The sequence below is a fragment of the Melozone crissalis genome, unplaced genomic scaffold (assembly GCF_028551555.1).
Source record: "Melozone crissalis strain CALT ecotype California unplaced genomic scaffold, PUWL_Pcris_2 ptg000002l_1, whole genome shotgun sequence".
NCBI classification, from domain to species: domain Eukaryota; kingdom Metazoa; phylum Chordata; class Aves; order Passeriformes; family Passerellidae; genus Melozone; species Melozone crissalis.
The window spans coordinates 10,586,757-10,611,981 of record NW_026535780.1 but is presented as its reverse complement, the minus strand read 5'-3'; the positions used below and the strand labels follow the sequence as shown (position 1 = coordinate 10,611,981).

At 37.9% G+C, this 25,225-nt stretch overlaps 1 protein-coding gene across 1 annotated transcript; it reads right to left on the bottom strand.

The window, feature by feature from the left end:
* Positions 1–333: 333 nt before the first annotated feature.
* On the bottom strand, positions 334–25,001 carry WASHC5 (WASH complex subunit 5). Its single transcript, XM_054271313.1, has 28 exons — positions 24,786–25,001; positions 22,162–22,307; positions 21,065–21,149; positions 20,692–20,792; positions 19,592–19,784; positions 18,876–19,028; positions 16,305–16,418; positions 15,034–15,205; positions 14,115–14,242; positions 13,676–13,805; positions 12,730–12,842; positions 11,929–12,095; positions 11,243–11,318; positions 10,444–10,554; positions 10,190–10,330; positions 8,662–8,742; positions 7,887–7,988; positions 7,106–7,285; positions 6,573–6,697; positions 6,035–6,197; positions 5,222–5,324; positions 5,031–5,110; positions 3,586–3,689; positions 2,961–3,090; positions 2,738–2,834; positions 2,189–2,342; positions 1,474–1,561; positions 334–422 (listed from the first exon to the last, which is right to left on the bottom strand). The coding sequence occupies exons 1-28, from the start codon at positions 24,969–24,971 to the stop codon at positions 366–368; spliced, it is 3,480 nt and encodes a 1,159-aa protein (XP_054127288.1). The 5' UTR covers positions 24,972–25,001; the 3' UTR covers positions 334–365.
* Between the last annotated feature and the right edge of the window lie 224 nt (positions 25,002–25,225).

The window sequence follows — 25,225 nt, the reverse complement described above, 5'->3', positions numbered from 1 at the left end:
ACCTTTATTTCCAATTTCACTGTTTGACAAAAGTCAAACTTCCACAGATAGTTCTTCAGAACAAAAAAATCTAAATGATTTATACATAAACAATTACATGCAGCATTTATAATGTGCAGTACAAAATGTACACTGTTTAGAGGAGATACACACTGTGTATCATGCCAAGATTTAAACAAGGGTTATACAGACTAGTGCTGATGGTTACATTTCACAGAGACAGCTGTAGGCACTGCCTTGAAGCAAAGAAAAGACACAGTCCTGAACAGCTGTACTTGCCTCACCCTCAGGCCCCGAGTCCTCACTTCAGGTTTGGAGAAATCCTCATTTCAGTTTTGGAGAAAAGCCTTGGTCTGTCTTCATATTCATAGAACAGTTCTGAATTCATCAAAAATGAAGCTTGGCACGTGTGCTTCAACAACCTGAGGGACACAGGAAGGCACAGTGGGGCACTTGCATTATCCATTTGTTGTCCATTCATCCATTACAAGCATATCAGACCCATGACTGGAGCACACACACTGCTGACCTGAGCCACCCTGGCATCAGGATGTGCTCAAAGCAAGGGAGGAACAGCCCAGCCAGGGCTGGCAGGAGGTGCCAGGAGCCCAGGAACAGAGCAGGACTGGAGGAATGCTGCTGTGCTCTCTGCTGGGCTCCACAGCATCACCTGCAGCTGCAGGACTGACACAGGGACCTTCCACCACCCAGAACTGTGGGCTGGGAATAATAGACTGGAAGAATCTCACTCTCCTCGTTGTGAATATTAACTGGGAAATGGCTATTGAATGTTCATTCAAGAACCACAGACATACAGCTTATATATAGCAATCAGGATTATGACTTATTTTGAACGCTATATATAAATGATGTATCATCTTCAAATGTAGTTAAGTTGCATTTAAACATGAAACAAAGTCTCTCTACAAGTAGATTTTTAGCATTTCCCTTGCATGTGAGACAAGGAGGCTGCCTGGAAAATCAGGCTTTGGCAGGAAGTGAAGGAAAGACTGGACACAGTGTTTCACCAAAATTTGGACTTTCTAATTAGCTTCTTGCCCTGTGTTTAGAACACTGCTAAGCTTAGTATTACCTGGAAATACCTTGGAACTTCTATTTTATTTCTTTCCTTCCCAACAGCCCCCAGCATTATACACTGAAGGTTAAATTTAATAGACTGCTTTGAAATTAGCACAAAGGTGAAATCCTTTATTTATCAGTATTCATCTATTTATTCCTGTAATAATGGGACTGAACTCTACAAACCAGGGCTGCTGCATCAGCAGGACCCTGAGCTGTTGTTTGTCATGTTGGCTCATTTGTAGCACAAATGGAAGGTGTGAGCGGTGTCTCCCTGGCCAGATTCCTTCTTTGGCTAAAGTGGAGTGGGAACACACATTTCTTGCTCATTTTTCCAGGGAAAATGGTTGGGGTGTTCAGGGGCATATTTAGAGACATGGAATTCTTTCTTACCTTTCTTGGTAACTTGGTGTATCGAATGTAATCTTCCAGGAACATGAGGGCACCCACTACATCAGCAGGCATTTCTGGAATCTTCTGGCTAAAATTAAACCACCATGGGGATCACACTCTTACTTATCAACCACTTACTTGGATTAAATTACCTGAAAATGCCAGCCTTCAAATAACATAATTTCCACTAGGTGTCATGTGATTCCATTACAAATAGAAATAGTATTTTAATTTTCTATTTAGTAAAATATTGTTGTTATTGTCTAATGCAATCATGGAATGGTTTGGGCTGGAGGGAACCTTAAGTGTCATGGAGTTACAACAGACTTGCCATGGGCAGGGACAATTTTCACTGGACCTGTTTTCTCAGGGCCCCATCCAACCTGGCCTTGAACACCTCCAGGCATGGAGCATCCACCATTTCTCTGTGAAACTCATTCCAGTGCCTCACTACCCTCATGGGAAAGAATTTCCTCCTAACATTAATCTCAATGTCCCCCCTCTTTTAGTTTAAACTATTCTCCCTTTTCCTGTCCCTGTCTGACCATGTAAAAAGACCCTCTCAACTTTTTTATAAGATCCCTTCAAGTACTAAAAGACTTCAAATGTCAATTATCCTCTGCTAGGACAAAAAATACTGAAAAAGCAGTGCTTTTCCACTGCTGAAGTCCTCTTCACAGAGGTGATACCTGGGTAAAAAGTAAAACATGGGTACCTTGTGCACTGCTCCATCGTTGAACGAATAAACTGACCAATCAGAGCCAAAAATTGTTCTGTGTATCTTGAGTGGAACTGTTTCAACAGGGTAAGGAGCCCCAGAACCAAAGGCAGCCAGTCAATTTGATCAGCTGGCCGCTTGCACACCACTCCTGCACAGAAAAAGCCCAAAACAACACACGTTTATAAACCAGGACATATTCTTATAGCACAGGCTAACTTATGTAATGTACTCTTCATGGCTTTTTTTGCTGTCTCCCCTTCTGCTCGCCCACACAAAAAAAGGTCCAAAATTGTACCAACTGCATGTCTTCCATGGTGAATGGCTTAATGATATTAACTGAGGCACAGGATAGAATGAGAAACCCAGGAGTCTGGATTCTGTTTCCTACCTTATTGTATTTGACTTAAATAGTATAACAAAACTGTCTGACCTGATAAAGTCAGGAACTGTCTATTTTCTATGCAGGCAATTTTACTATCTTCCCTACAGATAATTTCACATAGGTGTTAATTAGATTTAGACAAACAGCAACTTACACATTACCTAAATTTCTGTTGTACTGAAGTTTGGGAAACTGAGAAATGAGGAACAGGAAGTTGACGGTGGGAAAATATGGCAGACGTTTTGTTGTTATGTAGATCTGAGGGGAAAAAAAAAGAGTAGTACAGAACTTCTAAATATTATTTTTTTCTCAGTTAAAAAAAATTAGAAAGAAAAAAAACCAGAAAAAAGCAAACTGCACCAAGCACCAGAATGTATGCCTGACCTTATTTAATGGGTTGTGAATGCCAGCAGCCTCCAGATAAGCTGTGATTTCATATAAAAGAGTGTTGTCTTCTTTAGGATAAGGTAGTAATGGGTTCTGATAATGTGCTTCAATGTCAGCCAGTATTGCTCTAAAAGGAAAACAGATTATATTAAATAATTTAAAAAATTATCCCCAAATAAACCTTACATGATGCCCACATGTCATATTAATATAAAAATTTCAAAGATACAAAAACCTCTACATGGCCACAATCAAGAGTAAAACACCTTTTCTGGAGTACCTTTTTACAAACATCATATTTGATTCAAAATCAGCACCACATATATTCTCTTCCCTTTTCTCATCTAAATGTGACTTCAGAACCAGGTATAATCAAATGCTATTAGAAACTGCATGTTCAAACTAGTTACTTGCCAAGTATTTATTTTTAATGTTTTTGCTGGGTTAAAATTCAAATACTGATCAACAAAAATCTGCACACAAATCAGATGCCACATTTTGCTATAGATTTTAGATTTTGTAATTACAGATTTTTGTAATTTTAGATTTTAAGGATTGCTGAGCTTATAACAATTACATCACAATGATACAAGCAGCTCTTCAGCACATTTTGCTTTCTTACTTATTGAGATTTTCCAAAGCAGCAGCCAAATGCTTGGAGTCAAACCTGCAGGAATAATTTAATTGATTGGTAATCTGTCGTCTTAAAATCTGCATCTGACCAACCTGTGGACACAAACACAAAAAGGGTGGTGTGTTATACTGAATGCAATGAAGGGAAGAGTGGAGCCAAGGACTGACCCCAACTGCACAGTGCACTCAGAGCACAGATGCAGTCACAGTGCTTGAAGTTTACACACAGTTCCTGGTCATAGGTACAGGCCAAGGGAAAAGGGCATAAAAAAGATACCAGGTATAAAACCCCAGTTACTTGCTTTTCAGTGGTTTTCAGTGAAAATGCCTCTACTCTGCTTCCCACCTCTCTGTACATCTTAGGGTCAGCACAGCAGGAGAAGAAAACATGAGAAAGGCTGATTGCAGTCAACCTTCTCCTTCCCTGGCCTTTGCTCTTCACTCCAGTAACATAAACATCCACAGCACTCTGAGAAATGCTGCTCTCCATATATCATTACAGAGACAAGATAAAGAGCCACGATAGTGGGACAGCTTGTTTAAATCTCCAGCACAGACAATGCCTTCTGTGGCAAGGCAAGTGTGGGAAGTGCTACTGCTCCAAACTTTATCCTTGGGCATACCATGGTCACAAGGCACTGCAAGGAGGCTCAGGAGTTCCTGACACTGAACACTAACTTAGTCTGCCCAGATCAGATCTCTAGTGCCAGACTCTGCTTTTGGTGAATGATTTCTTATGAATCTCAGTGCTCAGCACTTTGTGGAGTATGAGGTGCCCACACAAATGAAGCTCAGGAGCTCTCGCAAACCCAGGCCTGCTTCACTTGTGATGCTACATAATTCCAAGTCAATATAATACAACATAGCAAAATAAGCAGATTAAAATATCACAGAATCACAGCACCATTAAGATTGGAAGAGATCCCTGAAATCATTGAGTCCAACCTACGACCAAACACCACCTTGTGAACTAAATCCTGGCACTGAGTACCACATCCAGTCTGTCCTTCAACACCTGACAGTGACTCCACACTTCCCTGGACAGCCCGTTTCAATGTTTAACAACCTTTTCTATGAAGAAATTCCTCCTGATGTCCAACCTCAACCTCCCCTGGTGCAGTTTGAAGCAATGTCCTCTTGTCCTGTCACTGTTACCTGGGAGAAGAGACCAACCCTCACCTGGCTAGAGCCTCCTGTCAGGCAGCTGTAGAGAGTGGTAAGGTCCCCCCTGAGCCTCCTCTTCTCCAGGCCAAACACCCCCAGCTCCCTCAGCTGCTCCTCACAGGAATTACCCTTTAGAGCCTGCGCCAGCTCTGCTGCCCTTTTCTGGACACGCTCCAGCACCCCCACGTCCCTCCTGAATTGAGAGATATAATATATATAACCAGAGAGCCTCGAGTGAATTCTGACTAACAATAAGTCACATGAACTTACCTTCATTATGGAGTCTAAATAAGCTGTCCAGATCTTCTGTGTTTTTGCAATTGCTGCAGAATAAACCTTGTTTGAATTTGCTGAGAAAAGAAGAAGCATGAGGCATTAAAAAAAAGAACAAGTAAGAAGAGAAATAAATGCAAGAGTACAAAGACAATTGCTTTCTTCCATGTTAACCAGGAAGCACTTACCTATGATTCCTTTGAGGGGACTGACAGTACTCATGAGCGCTTTTAAGGTATCTTGTACTGATCTGTCACGCAATATATTTTTCTGAAACATGCTGAGGAAATTCTAAATAAAAGAAAGAAATAAGTAAAGTAAAATTATCACACATGCAATCTATGATTAATCTTGATGGCACTTGGAGCCACATTTTTTAACAGCAGGGGAAGACTATTTCCATAGATAAAGAGTGGAGGAATTCTGTGGTTACAATTTTGCTTTTTGGAGTTATGTTAATCAATGTTAAGACATTAAGAAGATCCCCCTTGTCAGTATCTAATATCCACTCTGGACAAGGAGTAATTCAATTTTTCAGGAAGAACTGTTTGTTGATACTTATTTCCACTAAAATCTCTAACCAGGCTAGAACTAGATTCTTCTCAGGAAACAAAAACACTTGGTTTCACATAACAGGTACTAGGGAAACATTAATTTCACAAAATCGGCACCTTACATATCATAGACCCAAACAATCTTTGTTGATATTCTAGACAGAAAAATAGAAGATGACCTGAAATCAACTTTTAAGCACACACATAGTGTACATCTTCAGAAAGCATCCCCACACAACCTGGAATTACACAGCACCATCTACTTAAGAGCACCAACTTCCATGATTTCCTCTGTAACTGAAATTCTCACTTTTGCAGTTGAACAACCATTTTTCATTAAATTTTGATTTAATTTTGCCATTTCAGTAATTAACTTTTTTAAAAAAATTATTTCATTATTAAACAATAAAGCATTGTGGCCTTGAGAAAGTGAAGTTCAAAAATTACCTGCAGCTCCTTTACAATCATGAAACACAGCAGCCTGTCTAAGCCATTGAGACCAAAGGTACCCAAGGTATCTTGGATCTCTGAGAAGAGACGACTATTGGTTACTTCCTGATGAGTTTTGACATCATACCAGGTATTCATCTGGTCAATGTAACACGTGATTCTGAGGGAAAAAATCAGCAAACAACTTCAGAAAAAGCTGCAGACAGTTCCTGTGATACTCTCAGTATTGAGTTACCTTTCTTAGACAGATGAGAAAGATTCTCCAAGTTTCTCCAGTGATGTTTAGCTGTTCGTCTCTCCACCAGGGCTCTGTCACTCATCCCTGATTTCTTTTTCCTCCATTTGTTTAACACAGTTTTCCTTCTTAGACTGAAATTACCACTTTTCTAGACTAACCTTTAAAATGTACAGGATGGACTGGGTAAATCTGATTTTAGATAAAGATATGACAGCTAAGGAAAACCTATCTTTTGTATTTTGATTTGTGTATGGTGGAATTGAAGCTATCCAATGCATGGTGACACAAAGTACTTACTTTGGGTCTGTGATCCTCAGGATTTCTCTGCAAAGACGACCAATAAATGTTACAGATTCATCCACAGGTGTGAATTTTGGTATAGGAATGTGAGTAGACTGGTATATACTTTGCCAGTCTTGAATCTGAAAAACAAGTTTTACAGTAATTTGTAGTGTTCCCATTGCACCTTTTTAATTTAGAAATTTTCCTTTTGTTCAATTTAAAAGGAGCACACTGTAACACAGTTTTGTAAATTACACATAGCAGAACACTATAAAAACAGAATAAAGCAAAGAGAAGAATGAATCTTTTACAAAATGTACTAAAATATTCTATTTTGGGTACTTTCCTTTTATGTACAAATAATGCAGGGGAGATGCCTGCAACATTTCAGAATAAGCTGGGGGCAGTTTTACACAGTAGTTAGCACATTCAGCTAAAGTCACAGTGGTATGAACAATGGGTATACATGGTCCATCAGTCACAGGCTCTAACAGCCAACTCTAAAGACATCTATCAACTTTTTTGTTGTTTTTGGGTTTGAGTAGCACCTTTGTTCTTAAGAAGTTATTGCACTCCTGCTCCACGTTGTAGTTAATAATACGAGACACTTCCTCCTGCCAAATTTTTAACCCATATATGTTGACATAATCCTGGATGTATTCAAATGATCGATGGAACCCATCCATTGTAGCTGCCATTTCCTTCAGTTTGGGCATGAGTTCACTTGGCTGGAGACAAACAACAACAAAAAGATAAAACCAGAACTGTCAACAGGTAGAAATCAAAGAAAATGTAAAAGGCTTCTAAATACCCTTATAGAGCAACCTCTAGAGAATTTCACTGTGGTCCAGACAGGTCAGAAAAGCACTGAGAAATTTATCAAAGCTTGATATCTGAATTAATTCCTACTAAATATTTTTTCCTCCCTCTTTTTGTATTTTTTTTTTCCTTCAGTGGTACTATTGATTGATCTAGGAGATTCAACAATCTGGACAGGATCAAAACAAGGAGTCACTCCTTATTTTATCATTGCCTATCTATGTTTACTTGGCTTATGTGACCTGTCAATCATCACAGACAAAGGCAGTAGTGTGAATTCAGAATTGACAGGACACTTTGGGATAGAATAAAAAGATGTTTTTTAATTCTGTGTACACTTGGCAGTTTATTCAAAGTTTATATTTAAACTCATTTGAACATCAAATAAACAATTCCAAATAACCTTCAGTAGTCCAAAACTATTTTTGCAAAAAGGAAATCTGCATGTAAAAGCATAAATTATTTTTTAGAAGGCAGTATAATAATACATAAATAAAAAATTAAACCAACCTTGGCTCTAGGATTAAAGATGAGGCCCCTGTGAAGAGCCAGGGCCACCCGTTTTACCAACTCCTTCCTTATTCCATCCTCTAGTAACTGTTTTGGGTCCACCTAAGTAGAAGAAACACTTTTTCTTTAAAGTCAGAAAGCTATAAAAAATATAAAGGATTTATTTTGTACCAAGGAAGATAGTAAATACTTTGGATGAACAGGAAAGCACTGTTAACAGATGCACTTAGCCACCAGAGTCTGTTCAAAGAATAAAAAAATTTACATACTTCTACTAGAGAATAAATGATTTCTTCAAGCTGAATGGCAAAGATTTGTAGTTCCCATATTCAAATTTTGTTCATGATCCACTGAGAATGTTGTACAATTCTAAGAAGCCAGTATGCATCAAGAAGTGTATGTTTCCTCAACAATACTTGCTTCTAGTTCTCAAAGAGGTATCAATGAAGCCTTAATGTAAAACTGCAGGACAGGTTATACCAATGGAAGAAACAGCTCTTCAGAAAAGCTTTCCAGCAGGAAAAACCTCCAATGATCACCAAGTACAGTGGATGAATCTATTAAGAAGAGGGACTGTGGGCTCCTAGGAACCTGAAAAAAATATAGTTCTTATCTGGCTGCCAATTTTAGCATCACTGTTTGAAAATTTGTATGCGCATTTATATTTTCTTGTTGTTTTATTTTTCCTTGAGGTCTCATATGTTGTGCTGAAATCTGTGCTAAAGTACTAATTGCCACCAAACAACCTTTTCCTATTGAAATAATGGATCATTACCTTTATGATACCAACTAAAGTAGTTTTCATCATGAGGATACCTTCAGTGAAGATTGAAATTGCATGGGTTAGCTTGGCAACCTGTAACAGAAAAAAAATCACTGAAGTGATTCAACAAATGTAAATAATTACTCTAAAAAAAATCCTTGTTTCCCAGTGGTAGCTTCCTATTTTAGATTTAAATAATATGCACTGATATACTTTCAACTTTACATTTTGTTCTAGACTTACTTATAAAGTTACCTTCTTTTTTTTAGTCAGATAAATAGAAGTGTATTAGCAGTAGAAAAGAACAAGTACCTCTCAGAGGCTTCAGAGGGATTACAGAAGGGAAGACCAGCCATATCTTGTGTGCACAAATATTATGGACAAACCTTTGAGCAGGCTGGGAACACAGCTCACAGTAGTTATTCTATAATAAATCCTGCTGCCACCATGAGTCCACCTCAGTATTTCCACTGATATAATATGGCAACTCTGAGCATGAGGATAATAATAACTGTAACTAATTGTAAAACTTCAAGTGAAGTTTTACAATTAGTTACAGTTATTATTATCCTCATGCTCAGAGTTCAGACAAGCCAGTCTTCTGCCCTTCAGGTGTTTACAATACAGAATAGAAAAGACACTTCATATCTACAGTTCAACAGAAACTGGAAGTGTAAACAGCTTTAGTATAATTTGTTTTCCTTTTACTGTCTCAAAATAAAACATTACTGAACACTGCCTTCTCCTTCACTCCCACCCACACACAAGCCAGACTCACTTGAAAAAGTCTCATGGGGGAGAGTTTAAACCTAATGTTCAGGTCTGAACATCAGCTTAATCAGAGATCACAGCTTGTTTGCAGAAAACACCTAAGAAGTGAGCACTTTGGCAAAATCTCCAGGGAAAAGCTGGGATCTTAATTGATTATTAGATTCTCTGGGAGAAAGACTTACTGATCTGCTCAGGTTTTTGTGTTGCATCTTCCTCTACTGAAAATAAAACCACGTAATTTTAATGTTTGCTCACTCTTCCAGACTGGTTACAAAGCAGAAGAAAAACCAGAGACAAAATAAGCAACAGCAGCTTTATCTGGTCAAATCAACGTGCCTCCATCCTCTCCTCATTTGAGAACAGCAAAAAGCTTAACCTTGCTGGCTTGTTCAGTCATTGACCTTCTCCTCTTGGAACAAGAATGCCAAATGTGGAGGGCTTCATTCCAGACTCAGGTTTTCAGGGTTTCATCCTCTCCAATAAATAAATACATATTTATGCTCATTTATAAATTTATTTAGATTTTTTCCTCTCCTTCTCTACAAGATCAAAAATTTAAATTTCTACAAACAGAAGCTCAAAAGTTACTCATCTGTTCTTGTGAAACCTAAGGTATGCTCACAATAACACCCATCAGTTTTAACTTTAGGTCAACAAATATAACTTCACTGTTAAACTGTAACTCTATGGAGCTGTGTAGATATAAGCTTAGGTTAAAGTTGGCCACCTAGAAGGTTTCCTTTTTCAGAATTCCCTGTTTTAACAGCACCTCATATCGTGGTCCCAGCTGAGCATAATCTCGTAGCTTGTCCTTATCAAGGCGAGTAGGCACTTCAATAATATCATGCGTCTGGAGCTTTATGATTTTGAGAAGAGATGTAAACATGCTTTCTGGAATTATCTGTAGAACCTTTGTAAATGAGACAAGAAACACCCACAGTCAGTATATTCTCATGAAGAAAATAATCCTCAATTTAAAAAAATAATTAGAGAACAAAGCAGTGATGCCTTATAAGCACCCACCTTTCTCACATAGGAGACCAGCTCTCCAGAGTAATACTGGGACACACTGAGGAGGTCGGGACTGTTCGCTTGATTGATGCGGAGAAGTGGCAAATCAAGAGCAGAAGCAAGCTAGAAATAAAGTTAACACTTTAACTTGACGTTTGTTTTTCTGAGGAACCTTATATGCTTAAATTCTCTTGCTCAGGCTCTTATCCTACAACTCAAAGCACTAGATTCTTCCTAAGGAGCAGTGTTATACCAGGCTCTCCAAGAAAAAAAAGTCAAAGAAGTCCAACAGTCCATCAGACTACCTTCCCTAAGATGGTTAAAATCTAAACAGCTGCATGGGACATTTCGGTTGTAATTTTATATTCCCACTCACACTAATCCCCATTCTTATTTCTACAGATGATATATTCATCTAAAGCCAGAGCTTCATCAACAGACAAAGGGAACAGAGAACATAACATTTTAAATTCCTTCAGCCTGCTCTGATCCATATGCAGAAGATCCCATCTGTGCACCAATGCCTCCAGAAAACAGCTGTAATGAGTAGAGGCTGGACAAGAGACTTATTTGCTTAACAGCAGGAATGCAATTGTTGCATTATAAAAACATGCATAACTTGGTTTTATTTTCGTTAAAACTAACCTTAATTTAATTTAATAGTGAGGTAATTTAATACTGTCTAAAAAACTAGACATAGGAGATGCTGGTAAAATGAAGCCTTAACTGATTTCAGAGCATAAGGCCTTTTAAACAAACTGCTTGAATTGACCTGCAGTGTTCAAGTACACTCAGTATTGTTCCTACTTACCTTTAGGAAAGTGGCTCTGAGTTTAGTTACCATTGATGGACTGACTCTTATGCTGTCTTGCATAATAGATGTAAAGCTGGGGTAGGAAACAAACAAAACAAATCAGCTTCTTCCCCTGGAACTGTTATTATAACTGTTTAATTCTATGTCAACAGCACCAGTGTAATGTCTAAACAGCACAGGAGATCACTAACAAACTTCACTAGAGGAGGATTTAGGTCAGAAAAACCCTATATGAAAAAGGGGAGATGGGACAAAAGATGAAGCAACAGGGAGTGCTTTCAGCCACAGCAATGAAGCAGCAGCTCAGCAAAATCCCACCATGGAAACAGAGTTCTTGAGCATTACTCTTTCCTCATTTGTTTTTGGTTGAAAAATGAACTCCAGTATTTTGGAGAACACTTAATAAGACTAAAGGAAAGAGACAGGAGGTTAACAAAGCTGTTAGAACAGGATAGACAGTAAGAAGTTACACTGTAATTTAACCTGCAGTTAACAACCTGAGAAGGATGTATGTTAATTCCTATTCAAGCTGATTATAATTCAGTATATACAACTCACAGAACAATGCTTCAAGACCGTTTTTAAATTGGCATGTTGATAGTCTTAATAACATTTATGCATGTGACTTCCCACAAGTTTTACAAATGGTCACTGCCTGGAAGAAAAAGTTCCTGCTAACATACCTGTCAATTAATTGCCAAGCATAAGAAAGATCACCAACGATCTGCATGGTGATCAAGACCTCTTCTTTAATGTTGATAGTTCGGATCATCTGATGGAGAAATTTGCGGGTGTCAGCCAGAAACTGGCAAACTTGCAGGTTACTTTCCAGCTGGTGAAATTCTTGGACCTATATTTAAAAAACAAACAAATAAAACTCAAAAAAGGACTCTTTTTTTGTTGTTTTCTATTAATCTTTTAAGGACAACAATACACACAGAATCAGTAAACTGACACTTCTGGATGTTAGCAGTAGTAACACAATTAAATCCTGGCCTGTAATAGAGTGTATTAACAATAAATTTCACAAAGTTATTAAAGGAGGTGTACTGTGAAACATCACTCTGAGTACTCTTTTATATCCTGGAAATAAAAGAAGCACACACAAAACCAAGATTTTTTTAAATTTTGCCTTTCAAATCACTCTTTCTAGTTTCAAATGAATTTATTTTCAGAATTTCTAAAAAAAGGAGTAATATTGCCAAATAATGTTAAACACTGAATTAATTTCTTTGAAAAAACTGACAAACCCTCAGCTACAGGTAGCATGACCTTTCCTACTACATTCCTTATGTTACAGCACCAAGGTTTATACAAAAGTCCTGCTTACTGTAGATATGTAACAGCAAAGATCAAATAGATTTCAACAGTTGTTAAAATGCAGATCTGTTTTGCATCTCTGCTATCAGAAATCAGTACATGTGTAAAAAATGCTGCTGTTCCAGAAGGACAAGGTCATTTATCTTAAAATGTCTTTGCCATACCTCTTCCAAAGCCTGTATTAGCTGCACCGTTTTTCTGCCTGCTGCAGTGGAATCATCATAGTTCAGAGACATTATTTGCTTGGAGATTTCTCTGAACCAAGCCTGGAGATTTTCTATGAAAGAATTAAGAAAAAAATAATGAAACCTCTGCATATATGATAGGCACCTAAAATACAGGGAACTTGCTAGTCAAAAGAAACAAACAAGCTATACACACAGGAGATTATTTTTACAGGTTCTTATTTCACTGGTACATTTATAGTCTTTCAACAGGTACACTTGTAAAGTGGCAAATGCTCAGGTAAATTTCACATGCAATATTAAAAACACCTACCAACATATATGGGCATTAAAAAAATCTTATTTTCACCAGGTCAAGAAAAAAAAAAATAGGTGTTTCAAAAACAGTGCAAGGAATTTGGAAAGAAGCACAGATTTGACTTTTAAGTCCTTAGAGAACTTGGAGAATACCACTCAGTGTGGAGGACAAATAAAAGGTTTTCTTCTTTTAAAAAATGCTGATACAATTGAAATCCAGGTTATAGTCAGGGAAAGAATTAGGGAAGAGGTTAAACCATCCCTAAATTTAATGGGCAGGGTCTTCTCACTCCTTTGTACATAGAACATGGTAAAGTGAGCTCCATTATACATACAGAAGTGAACTGATATTTTATAGTTTTAACTGGTATATCTAAATAAAGGAATGAAACATTAGTTTTACAAATAGGGCCATCTAAATATTAGGTACCTAAATATTGCTTACATATGGAATAGGTGCTGAAAACCTAAACAAGACAAGAGCTAAAGAGACCTCTTTGGCAGCTGAGGGACATGAAAATTGTTCCTATATTATCACTATTAGACCCATGTATTTTATTTTGGTATCACTTTAGAAATATAAATTGAAATAACTTTTTCCCCCCACAGTGTAATTTTTAATAATTACCATTTTTCTCCACTCTAGTAAGAGGTTTAACTCCTGAGAAGACATCAGCAAGCTCAGTCATTCTTTCAGATCCCTCTTTTTTATAGTTCTCCCATTTTGCTTGTTTTTCTGACAGCATCTGCTTGAACATCTACTGAAACCCAAAGCATTTGGTTTACAAAACTGGCAAGGAGGCATATCACAATAGATAAAATAAAATACTTAAAAACAGATGGAACTAAGTGATTACTACATAATTTCAAGATCTTGCCAGAATATTAAAAACAAAATTAAAAATATTAAGAAATACAGACAGTACGATGGACATACAGTGACAGAAGCATACTGAATTTTATAGAACAGTACAATGCAGATTTTTTGATTCTTAGTCACTTTTAAAAATACCCAGTGAATTTTTCAGGTTAGAGATCTTAGAAGACTCTGGTTAGCAGCACATTACCTCTTTTAAAATGAATTCAAATTGAGCTGTATCCAGAAGAAGCTGGAAAAGGATCCTGGAATTGTACCTTGAGTCTGTTAAAATTTGATCCTTTATCTGGCGGAGACGTTTGTTATTTGGATCACAAGCTGAAAATGGAAAGACAACATTTCTCCACTGTTACACAGAATGTGGCCAAATTTTTCAATCTTTGTAAATACATTCTTTTTTAAGAGTTTGAAGGCAAAAAAATTTTGCTCTGGTATGTAAATCCCCACTTGTTTTCCATTTACATGGACTAACTATTCCTTTGAATAGAATATAATTAAAGTTTCCGTGGTGCTTCAGCCTTCTTAAGACTTCTGCAGGCTTCTGAAACTAAATGTGAATTTAGCCCCTCTGATCAAGAAGACCCAAGATGAGTATTTCTAAAACCATTACAAAAATTGTATTGAGGTGGAACAGAAGCCCTCTTGCATATCAAGAACTCTTACAAACAGCGCAAGCATTCAAACAAGGGAATGTCTAAATAGGTCAGTTACACACCCAAACTCACATGAGAGACATTACTCAACAGTTTCAGCTGAATTTCAATTCAACAGAACAAAAACCTCAGTTTCAACCTGTTAATTACTAACATTGTAAGAAGCTGGCCACTGCCTTGTTTTTGGAGCTAGGTAGAACTTTCAGAATTATGTTTTTCTGCAGAATATTATTCAACAACATCATGACTTCTACTACTAATTTTTGTATCCGTGTTCAGCTCACAAGAACTGAGGAAATGCATGTGCTGCTTCAGACAAGGCTTTAGGAAACTATTTGCAAAACAACAGCTCAACAATCTCCTGCAAACAGCAGGGGAAACTGCTCACTTCAGCAGCAGCAGAACTGAACTTTCCCCCCTCAGTGGAGCAGGACTGAGAGCCCAGCAGTGCCTTACTGGTGTCTGCAGTGTGCAGCATCAGCCAGCGGATGGCCACGTTGCAGTCTCGCAGGCAATTCAGCAGCTTGGGAATGTTGTCCAGCACCAGCTCCTCCCTCAGACAGCCCTCCTTGAGGAACTGCTGCACTTGCGTGTGCACTCGCTCCGTCACTGCAGCGTACCTGCTGGCCTTGAAACACAAAGCTTTCATCAATAAAATCCTTGCCTCAAACGGAATTCACCATGCTCCTGAGAGCTTAGCGGGCACACAGTTAAAAAAAAAGTGGTATAAAATTATTATCATTACTAGTAGGCAATATTATACACTGCAAGTGCATGACAAAGGATGCAAGATAAAAGCAAGGTAATACTTGTATAGGATTTATATAGCTCTCAAAGTAAAGTGAGAAAGACAAGAAGTAGATGTGGCACAAGTATTTCTCACAGGTGGTCAGGGTGAAAACCCTTAGGAATAAACCTCTGGAATGACCCAAAGCGACCCAGAAGCTAAAAACAGACACATAGAGATGGGAGAAGACCTTGATAAGCAGTTTTCCTATGTCAGAAAACACACAGCACTTATGTTCCCAGAAAAAGTAGGAACATTTGGCCGCGTGTCTGATGTTCTAGAGTCCAGGCTACACAGGAAGCATAATGTTTCAAAAATGCAGACTTTTCATATATTCACTTAAATACTCTCTAGGAATTATTCCTAATAAATGGTACTAACATTTTATTGCCTAATGGGAAAGAAAAAAAAATCTACCACAGAACGGAGATACTTATTTGTCACTGTTGGTCATAACAAACTGAAGAACACACTGTATTTAAGAAGGCTTCTCTATATTTATTTCACAGCATGCTGTCTTTTTATACTCTTTCACAAAGTTTATACTTATTCATTGGTGAGAATACAGCAACATAATCTTTACTGGAACAAGGTGGCCTGCCCCATGTTTATCTCCCTCTTTCCTTTGTTTCCAGGCTGACAGCCTTGGTAAAATTCCTTTCAGGAGCAAAGGCAACTCTTATCAGCTCCTCTTTTTCACTAACTCCTTCTGACTCACAGACCAGCTGTGAGCCCCTTCCACACTTATTATCAATTGAGTTCTACTTGGTTAACTTCTTCCCTAAAGATGAAGGAAAAATTTCTACTCGTATTCCCTAAGTTTGCCAGACAATATGGTACATACATTGCAGGCAGGAAGAAAAGACCCATGCATTATTGATGTCATATACTTCAGATGCCCACACATCTTGCTAAAAATACTTAATGCTGGCTTATGTACCTGCTCTTTGACATTTGAAAGATCCAGTGTGTAGTTGAGGGCAGTTTTAGCAGCTTTGTAGGGTTCCCATGCTTCTGCCAGATTGACAGTGATTCCCATGTAAATGCTAATGACCTAAAATTAGAAGCAGAAAACAAGAAGTTGTATTTATGTTATTATTAAGAAAAAGACAAGGTTTGCTTTTAGCAATATGACAGAAAGGGATATGCTGTGGGTATAAATAAGAGATAAATGAAGTTTTTTGGTAGCAGTACTTTTTGGTGTACCACCTTTGGAAAGCAAGAAGATTTTGAAACAAAAGGCACACAATCAATTAGAAGCTTCGTCTTGAAAACAAGATGACAGTTCTTTCAGCCACTATATATGATACTCAATTATTTTCTCCATGAACTCATGATTTATTTTTCATTTCCATGATGCTCTAAAGATTGATAAAAGCAACAGGGGAAAAAAGCTATGATAGGGAGGGCAAAATGAGATGAACTAATCTTACTGTGAGCATGCCCAAAGGATCAAATCAAACTGTAATGTATCTTTCACAGTGACACAACATAAAAATTATGATTAAACAGTATGATTTTTGAGGAGCAAAGAGAAACTGATTTCAGACTCGTTGCACAAGTTTAAGCATGATTAAAAATACAGAACTGTAAGTAACAAGTATTTGTAAGATAATTGATTAAAAACTGAAGACTTGGTTTACTGAAAGATGAAGGATGTGCAGAGCTGTGAGATTATGAGGTTTGCCACACTGATGCTCCAGTATTCCTCCATACAGGCATGATCACATTGAGGGGACACTGTCAGGCTCTGAGCTCTTCTGGCAGTGTCAAGTAAAGGAAAATGGGACTCAGGTCTGCTGATATGAAGATCTGTCTCATATCGTTGAAGTGAAGCTCATTATTTCCTGTAGATGACAGTTCCTCAAAAAGCTACACTTCAACTGCTAAGAATAATTTGAAATCAGCTTAGGAGTTGAGTATTTTGTATGATGCAGCTCACTTATCCATACCTGACCACAAGAAGATAGGTGATGTCTAAAAACATCAATTTGTACTATGAAATCAAGTTAATAAAAATGCTGACATAACCAAAATTTTGCAGTGTCAAGTTCTCATTTCTAAAAATAAGCTTGTAGTTCTCCAGAAACAGAGGGATTCTAATGTCTACTGAAATAGCCAGCTATTGCAGCTTCTTCCCTACCTGCTTCACTGCTCTATTTAGGTTACAGAAGAATAAAACTTGAAACCAACAGAGATACACAATTAATGCATAGTTTCTTTGTTAAGTCTGATTCCCTTTGATATAGATGACCTAGGGACTCCAGTCTTATATGCCAGCCTATTTCAACAGCAGTTTTTGCAGACTGGGGATTCTGGTTGGAAATCCTAAATCTCAGCACTGAAACACAGTAATTCAATTTTAATTACTACACTTGAAAAGGTCTATAGAAGCACACAGTGACAGCTTTAGCTTCTATATTATTTGGACAATAGCACAGAGCTAATCCTTAAACAAGTTTTCAAGAGCATCAGTGTGGGATGATTTGCTGGGGACTAAGACTGTCCTCTACAGCATTCTTGACATGCTGGTAGAATTCACCAGCAGAAACCAATGAAGGTCAGAAATGACAAAGTCCTGTACTTGGGACAAACCCAAACCCTTGCAACAACACAACTGGCTGCCTGTGTCACAATTCTGCAGAAAAGGACCTAAGTGTCCTGCTGGACAAACCAAGCATGAATCAGGCATGCAGCCTTATGACAACAAAGAATAATCAGACACTGGGCTATGCCAGACTGCAGTCAGCAGATTGGGGAAGTGAATCTTTCCTTCTAGTCAGCTCTCATGGGGTCTCATTGAGAGAAATGGGTCCAGATTTGGGCTCCTCAGTATGAGACAGACATGCACAAACCAGAATGAAGTGAACAGGAGGCCACCAACACACCTGTGGGGACCCAGTATGCAAGAACAGGGGTTGCTTAAGCTGGAGGAAAGATGTCAAAGGAATCTGACTGTGGTCTTCCACTACCAAAAGGGAAGTTATGACTAAGACAGTGCACAGTGAAAAGACAAGAAGCAACAGCCACAAGCTATAACAAAGGAAATTCCAGCGCTATAGAAGGAAGAAATTCTTCACCACTAGAGTGTTGAAGCACAGCCACAGGTGTCCATAGAGGCTGCAAAGTCTTCACTGTAGACATTTCCAAAGCTAACTGGACAAGGCCTGAGCAGCTTGATTTAGCTTTGAGAAGGCTGGACTAGAAGACACCTAAAATACCTTCCATCACACATTTTCCTGGGATTTACTTTATCTTGATGGTATTAGGGTGTAGTTGACTGAAGCATTTAAGACAATAAATTACACTTTCAAAGGACAGCCTTCCAGGCTTATCCAGAATGTTTGACTTGAACTGCTTCACTCCGAACAAAGTAAAATTTCCACAGAGAAGAATCTGTTCTAGTTTTAGGCTATTATTACATTTCTATAACACATGCTACAACAATAATTTCAATTGTTCTTATAACATGAAATCCAGGGAACAGTTTTAAAACAGAATTAATCTTTACCCAATTATCTGGGAAGTATTTGTCCACGATCTCTCTCATTTTTGCTTGTTGAGTGTGAAGAATAGAAGGGTCAAAATACAGTATGACATAGAGCATAGCAGCCTGAGTAGCCAGGGCAGTGCTGCGGTGTTCTGGTAATGGATATGCTGAAACCTGGAAAAAGTAACAAAACAAAGCTGAACATAATACAGTCCATCATAAAGAACCTGAAAATATTATGGGACACATTAAAGAGTGCAGTGTATAGATACTATAGAGCAAGAAGTTTATTTAGGTAAGCTGGACAGGCTTACTTATACAGCATATTTACCAGATGTATTTCCAGAGTGTAAATGTTGACTGCATAGATGTGTGCTACTTTTAACAGGCTACAGTAAGATTTTACTATGCTGTAAATGAGTCAAGTAAGACATGTCCAATCATAAGACATTAAACAAAAATGGCACTTTTTACTGCAAGGTTGGCCAAGTACTGCAGCAGATTGCCCAGAGAGGTTCTGTGGCTTGCACCTCTGGAGATACTCAAAATCCAACTGGGTGCAGCCCAGTGCAACCTGCTCCAACTGACTGTGCTTGAGCCAAGTCAGACTAGCTGACCTCAAGAGTCCCAACAACCTCTGTCATTCATTTTTTTCTGTACTTCATGGCTGAGTAATTGACCTGAGAATCAATTTGATGCTCCCCTTCAAGACCCTCTTTTATCTCAGGGCAGCTTACCTGGTTGTAAATGTCATCTGACCGCAGGCGGCCGATGACCATGCTAATGAACGTTTCACTTATAGGAACCCTGCTGAAGTAGCTCTCAGGGTAGTTTGGAGGTCTTTTAGCTCCAGGCTGGCTCGAGTATCCAGTGCTTCGAAGCAGTTTACAAACATCATCTAAATTGGAGTCAGCAGAGGATCGGGCGGCACTGTTTTACAAAAAAAGAGGAACAGAAATATGAGCTGTGTGACCTAGTAATTTCCTTTTCTCCCATCCCTTGTAACCACGCCCTTCTCACAAGAAAATTAACAAATACTAAAGGAGGTTTTTGATTTTTATTCCATTAATATCATGTTATAGGACACTGATGAATGTCCATACTGAAATTCCAGATAAGCGGAAAAGCACAAACAGAAAATTAAACTCAGGAACAGAAAGGAGCTTTATATTCAGAGAAGAATTTGTTCCCTTTTTTTCCCCCCTTCTTTTTAAAATTTTCATTTTCTTTCTCTCCATCTCTGAATTCCCCTTGTCAATTCACTTCTGCATTGCAGAGTTAAAGAATCTCTCATTATGTATTGGGAGGCATAAACATAGTCAAAGCAGCATTTTATATGTGTGGAAGAATTTGCACTGATACTCTTTAAGCTCCCAGCTGTTATACCCTGATGCTGAGAACCTACCCTGTAAAACTTGTTGCTGATTTACCAAATAAAGCGCTACAAGAAGTCTGACTTGCAGTACATTTGTCACCTAGGTAGTCAGGACTTTTCAGAAAGTTTCCTTGCATGTTTGGGAACCTGTGACACTTTCACAGCTGGCACTTGCAGCCTAAAAGCTTTAGCTGAAAGTTTATTTGTGGACTTCAAATGTCTGTTATAACAGAATGAAAAATCTGTTGCTCGTTTTGCAGCTGAACTTGCAAACACAGCTAAAAGCTAAAGCAAGGAGTTCTGCTGATATTCAGAAAGCTCTGCTGAATTATCTGTATAAAGTCAGTTGATGAAAAATGTGTCAATATTTCCATTTGTCTTAATTCAATGACCTAGGTCACTGAACATACTGCAGGTTACACATCTCAGCCTTGAGCGCTCCTGTACACCTATATACACCACCTGTATCGGTAGTAGGAAACCAACATTCTTTCTCTGACTTCTCCTTCAATCTTCTGGTCAATGACCAGTAGCATGACTCCATATAAATACAGGGCTTCACACTGTTTGGAAAGGGAAAGAATGAAGAAAGAAAATCACATAAACATGATTTTGCAGCAACATTTAAAGAAAAACACGTATTGGCAAACTAACCCAATGTCAACTACGTAGTTGACACAACATGAAAAGCAGCAACCCGAAGATTTTTGCTCTTTGTCCTCCTTGAAGTAAGCCACAGCACTTTCACACATTTGGTAAACTTAAATTTTTGTCTAGCTTGGCACTTACTGAGTGGGTTAAATTTTCTAGTATTACAAAACTAGTCAATACTCACTAGAAGCTGTTTTCCATCTTCATTGAGGAGGACGGTTTCTAATGTTTGCTGAATGTAAATTCCTTCATTGAGATCATCTAAGTATCTAGGAATCATGACAAAAACTTTGGTCATTGACTATTTTGCTCTCAAACTAAACTCAATCAGTGACATCTTCTCTGAAAGCCAACAGATGCATCAGAACATTTCCCTAGAACAAGCAGCATGGTATTTTTCATAGGATTTTTCCTAAAAAATTTTTCCTAAAAAATGAGAGACTGGAACCCCTAGCTAGTGCCAACCAGATGGCAAAAGTTTCCTTCCATATCCTGATGGTGTATGTGAAAGACACTGGAGGATACCTGGCAGCTTACAGCTCATCCTCTTAATCTTGTCATGGGTGAATACAGCCTGGGAAGGCTGCCATGCAATAATGCAGTAAAATTGTCATATTTTCAAGTTATCTAAGTATATCTCCTTGGAAATACCATAAATTGATCTCAATTGCAATTTGGAAGGTAGAGCTAGAAATAGCATATGTTCACCTGAATTAACAGAAGATTTATTCCTATTAAAGGATTTTCCAGTAACACTACTTAATAAGTAATATCAAACATTTGATCTTTTCACATAACATCAATAATAAAACTAATTCTCATGTTTAAGATTCTCAGTAACTTTTTCTTAGAGCATTTAACGAAGTTTTAATTTTGCTTTTTACACGTCAGATTAGCAAACTTGAGAATATAGCAACTTCACTGAAAAATTTAGTTCAAGAAAATAATGCCAATGAAAGTTAAAAAACCCCCAAACTATCTGATACTCTGTTTTGCAAGACCAAAAAAAATAGCTTAATAATATGGATTCTTTTTTATAAAAAAAACCAACTCAAATTTACAATTGAGGAATTAAGGTAGAGAGGTTAAATCTTTTCAAGTCATATATTAACCTGGTAGGGAACTGTTGGAATAAATGTTAGTGTTTACTCCAGCAACGCAGGTTAGCTGGAATATGCTTCAACAAGGAGTATATTGGGTCTCTAAGAAAAAAGCTTCTCATCAATAAGACAAAACAATAATCCGGTCTTTGAAAATCCATATGTATTTAAGATACCATACCTGTTTAAATCTACAATGTATTTATGTACACTCTGAAAAGCTAAATAAAATCTTGTCAAAATTTCAATGTTGTTTTCACGAAATTCTTCATCTAAATCCAGTAACTCAGGCTTGGCTTCCAGTTTGCCTTCACATGTCTCAGGCCCCTGAAAAACAGAAACTCAGCTTTAGAGACAATACTTAATACTTTGATCTCTACTTGACTTCCCTACAGTAGGGCACAGACCATGTACAACCACCCCCACGTGCAAACCAGACTTACCATTCCTTACCAAAACAAGGATCTGTAGTTTTCTAACTTAATTTATGGTAAAGTATTGATTCCATAAAGACGAGTTTTACACATTGTTACAATCTGCAATGACTTTAAATATTATTTATCCAATATAACCAATGGAAAAGAATAGCCAATGCTTTCAGTGAAGCCCCAATACATATAAAAGCACTGGGTGCTTTCTGTAGTGCTATCTCCCTGATGGATTTTTTCCTTTACACATTTCTTTTGGCTGATTTCTCAGATAGAAACTATAACATTGAGGGATCACAAAGCTTAGTACCTTCTCATACATTTAAACTGCTTGAAAATATTAGACAGTCTGTAGAATGTTTTTTCTACAGACTCTACATCTAGCTCAGCACTCGTCTCCTGAATTAATGCAGAAACTTTGTCATTAACAATCATGGGGGAAAAAGAGTTGGGATGAAGAACCTGACTTCCTTAAAGCAATAGTACAACTTTCCTAACCCTTTACCACTGTCATATTTCTCATAAGCACCATGCAATCTTACCATCACCAACTAAATGAAAATAATGCTAAAGTTTAATTGGAAGTATTATTAGAATTTAATTGAAAACACCCAACTGACAATGTGAGTTTTAAAAAATACTCTTCTGCTTCTCTTTGTGTGCAAAATATCTACATAAAACAAAGGATAAAAGCAGATGCCAAACTGCCATTGAAGTTCAAATGGACAAAGTAAATAGTTTCAACTTTCCAAATCTTTCCTCATTAAATGATTCTAAGAATTGTGCATTGTCCTAGATTGCAAGACAATGTGTATTCTATTTGCCATCTTTTAGAGGTGTGGCAGTTATCTGTTAATTGGGCAGTTTTCTTCATCTCTTCCACAAACCAATCCTCCCTTGGGGAGGCATCTGCAGTTAATGTGCCAGTGAGTGTCACTGCATGGCTGATAAAAACTACAGCATCCCACTGTGAGATGCTCCACCCAGGGGGAGGAGCCAAGCATTCCTACCTGGATATAATCTCAGATTTTGGGACACCAGGGCAGCCTCTCCATTGGATTCCCAGAGGTGCAGCTGCCTCTTCCACTGGATCTTCAGAGGAAGACTGATCCTTCTACAGATCACTGCTCCAGCAGAACCATACCTGCCACTCCAGCAGCCACCATTCCAACGGGACTGCTACCAACACCCTCACCCACAGGGTGTCAGGCTGTATTCTGACTCTGTCAGGGTTGTTTTGTTTCACTGTTGTTTTATTTTTATTTTCCTCCCTAATAAAGAACTGTTATTCCTGCTCCTATATCTTTGCCTGAGAACTCCCCTTAATTTCAAATTTATAACAATTTGGAGGGAGGGAGTTTACATTTTCCATTTTAGGGGAGGCTCCTGCCTTCCTCAGCACACATCTGTCTTTTCAAACCAAGACATGTATACAGAAGGGGGGCATTTGCAGTAAATATATCTATAAATTCTCTAATCTCTGCTTTATCAGTATGACTTCTGTGGATTTATTTGGTTTTAACAGCACACTTATGCTTTCTTAACATTCAAAAATACTGAGGCTTTAAGGATTACTGTATTTCTTACCAATTACAGCTATCTGCTTTTAAATTTTCAAGTAATTTGTGTATAAAAAAAAAGACTTCAACCAAGCACTTAGATCTAAAGGTAACTGTGAAATCATTTGCGCTCTGGATTCTCAGTATCTAAGCCTTACAGTGTCTGAAATTTACAACTTTTACTACAATGAAATTGAATTGAATTTTAGAAGTGTCTGCCTTGCTTTATTACCACCATTTCTTGTATTGTACAGTCCAAATAAAGTCAGATTAGATAGTCTCTGTTGTTCCTTCTTAATCATGCTAGAAAATGACAGAGGGAACTTAGTACTGCAAGCCGAATTCTGAAAGGGAAATAAGGGCTTTCATGGACACTTCTCCTCGACTTATTTATTTATTTATTCGGCCCATGTGACAAGTCCAGAGCAAGAACAATCACAGCACTGTCAGACAGGAAAGCAGAAAGCAGTTTTCATGGCTGCAAAGAATAAGCTACAGATTAAGAGAAGAAAGATGGGCATACTGCCCACAGTACTGCTCCGAAGGAAAACAACCAACCATGCAGGCTCAGAACCTGCTGGAGGAAGTTTAATTTAGTGCTCCTGCAGGAATTACTACTACTACTACCTCCCCAGAATCCAATACTCACATTTTATACAATTGGTATCTATCAAAATTCACAGGCCAGATGACTCATCAAACATTTTGGAAGATGTAGTAGCAATAAACACAATAGTCAGGAATGGCTTTTTCACAACCCAAAACATCCTCATGTGGGACAGCAATGCTTTAAGCCGTTGAACAATAAAAGGATTTACCTTGAAATAACTGAAATCAAATATGATGTCTCCATACTTCTGCTGATCAGCTTTGTCCTTTAGCCTGAAAACACCAGGAATAAATTCGGAAAGTCTCAGAAGTTCTGCAATGATGGCATTTCCACAGGAAACAATCCGAAGAATTGCCTGACCACAGAGATTGTTTTCAGCCAGAAAATCCACCATGGTGGAGCTGGATGTGACAGAGCAGCAGAAATTCTGATTCTGATCCTCACTCTAGGTTACTGCAAGCAGAAATCCTGATGAAGAAACCAGCTGCGCCATTAATAACCTGTAAAAACAAACCCACACACATCCAGAGTGGTTTATATTCATGTTTTTAGTAGTTTAATTTGTGGATATTTAAGCATACTCTCCAATCTTTCAAATTATGAAATCTAAATTATCCACAGCTTTGTAAAATGAAACAAATGCACAGA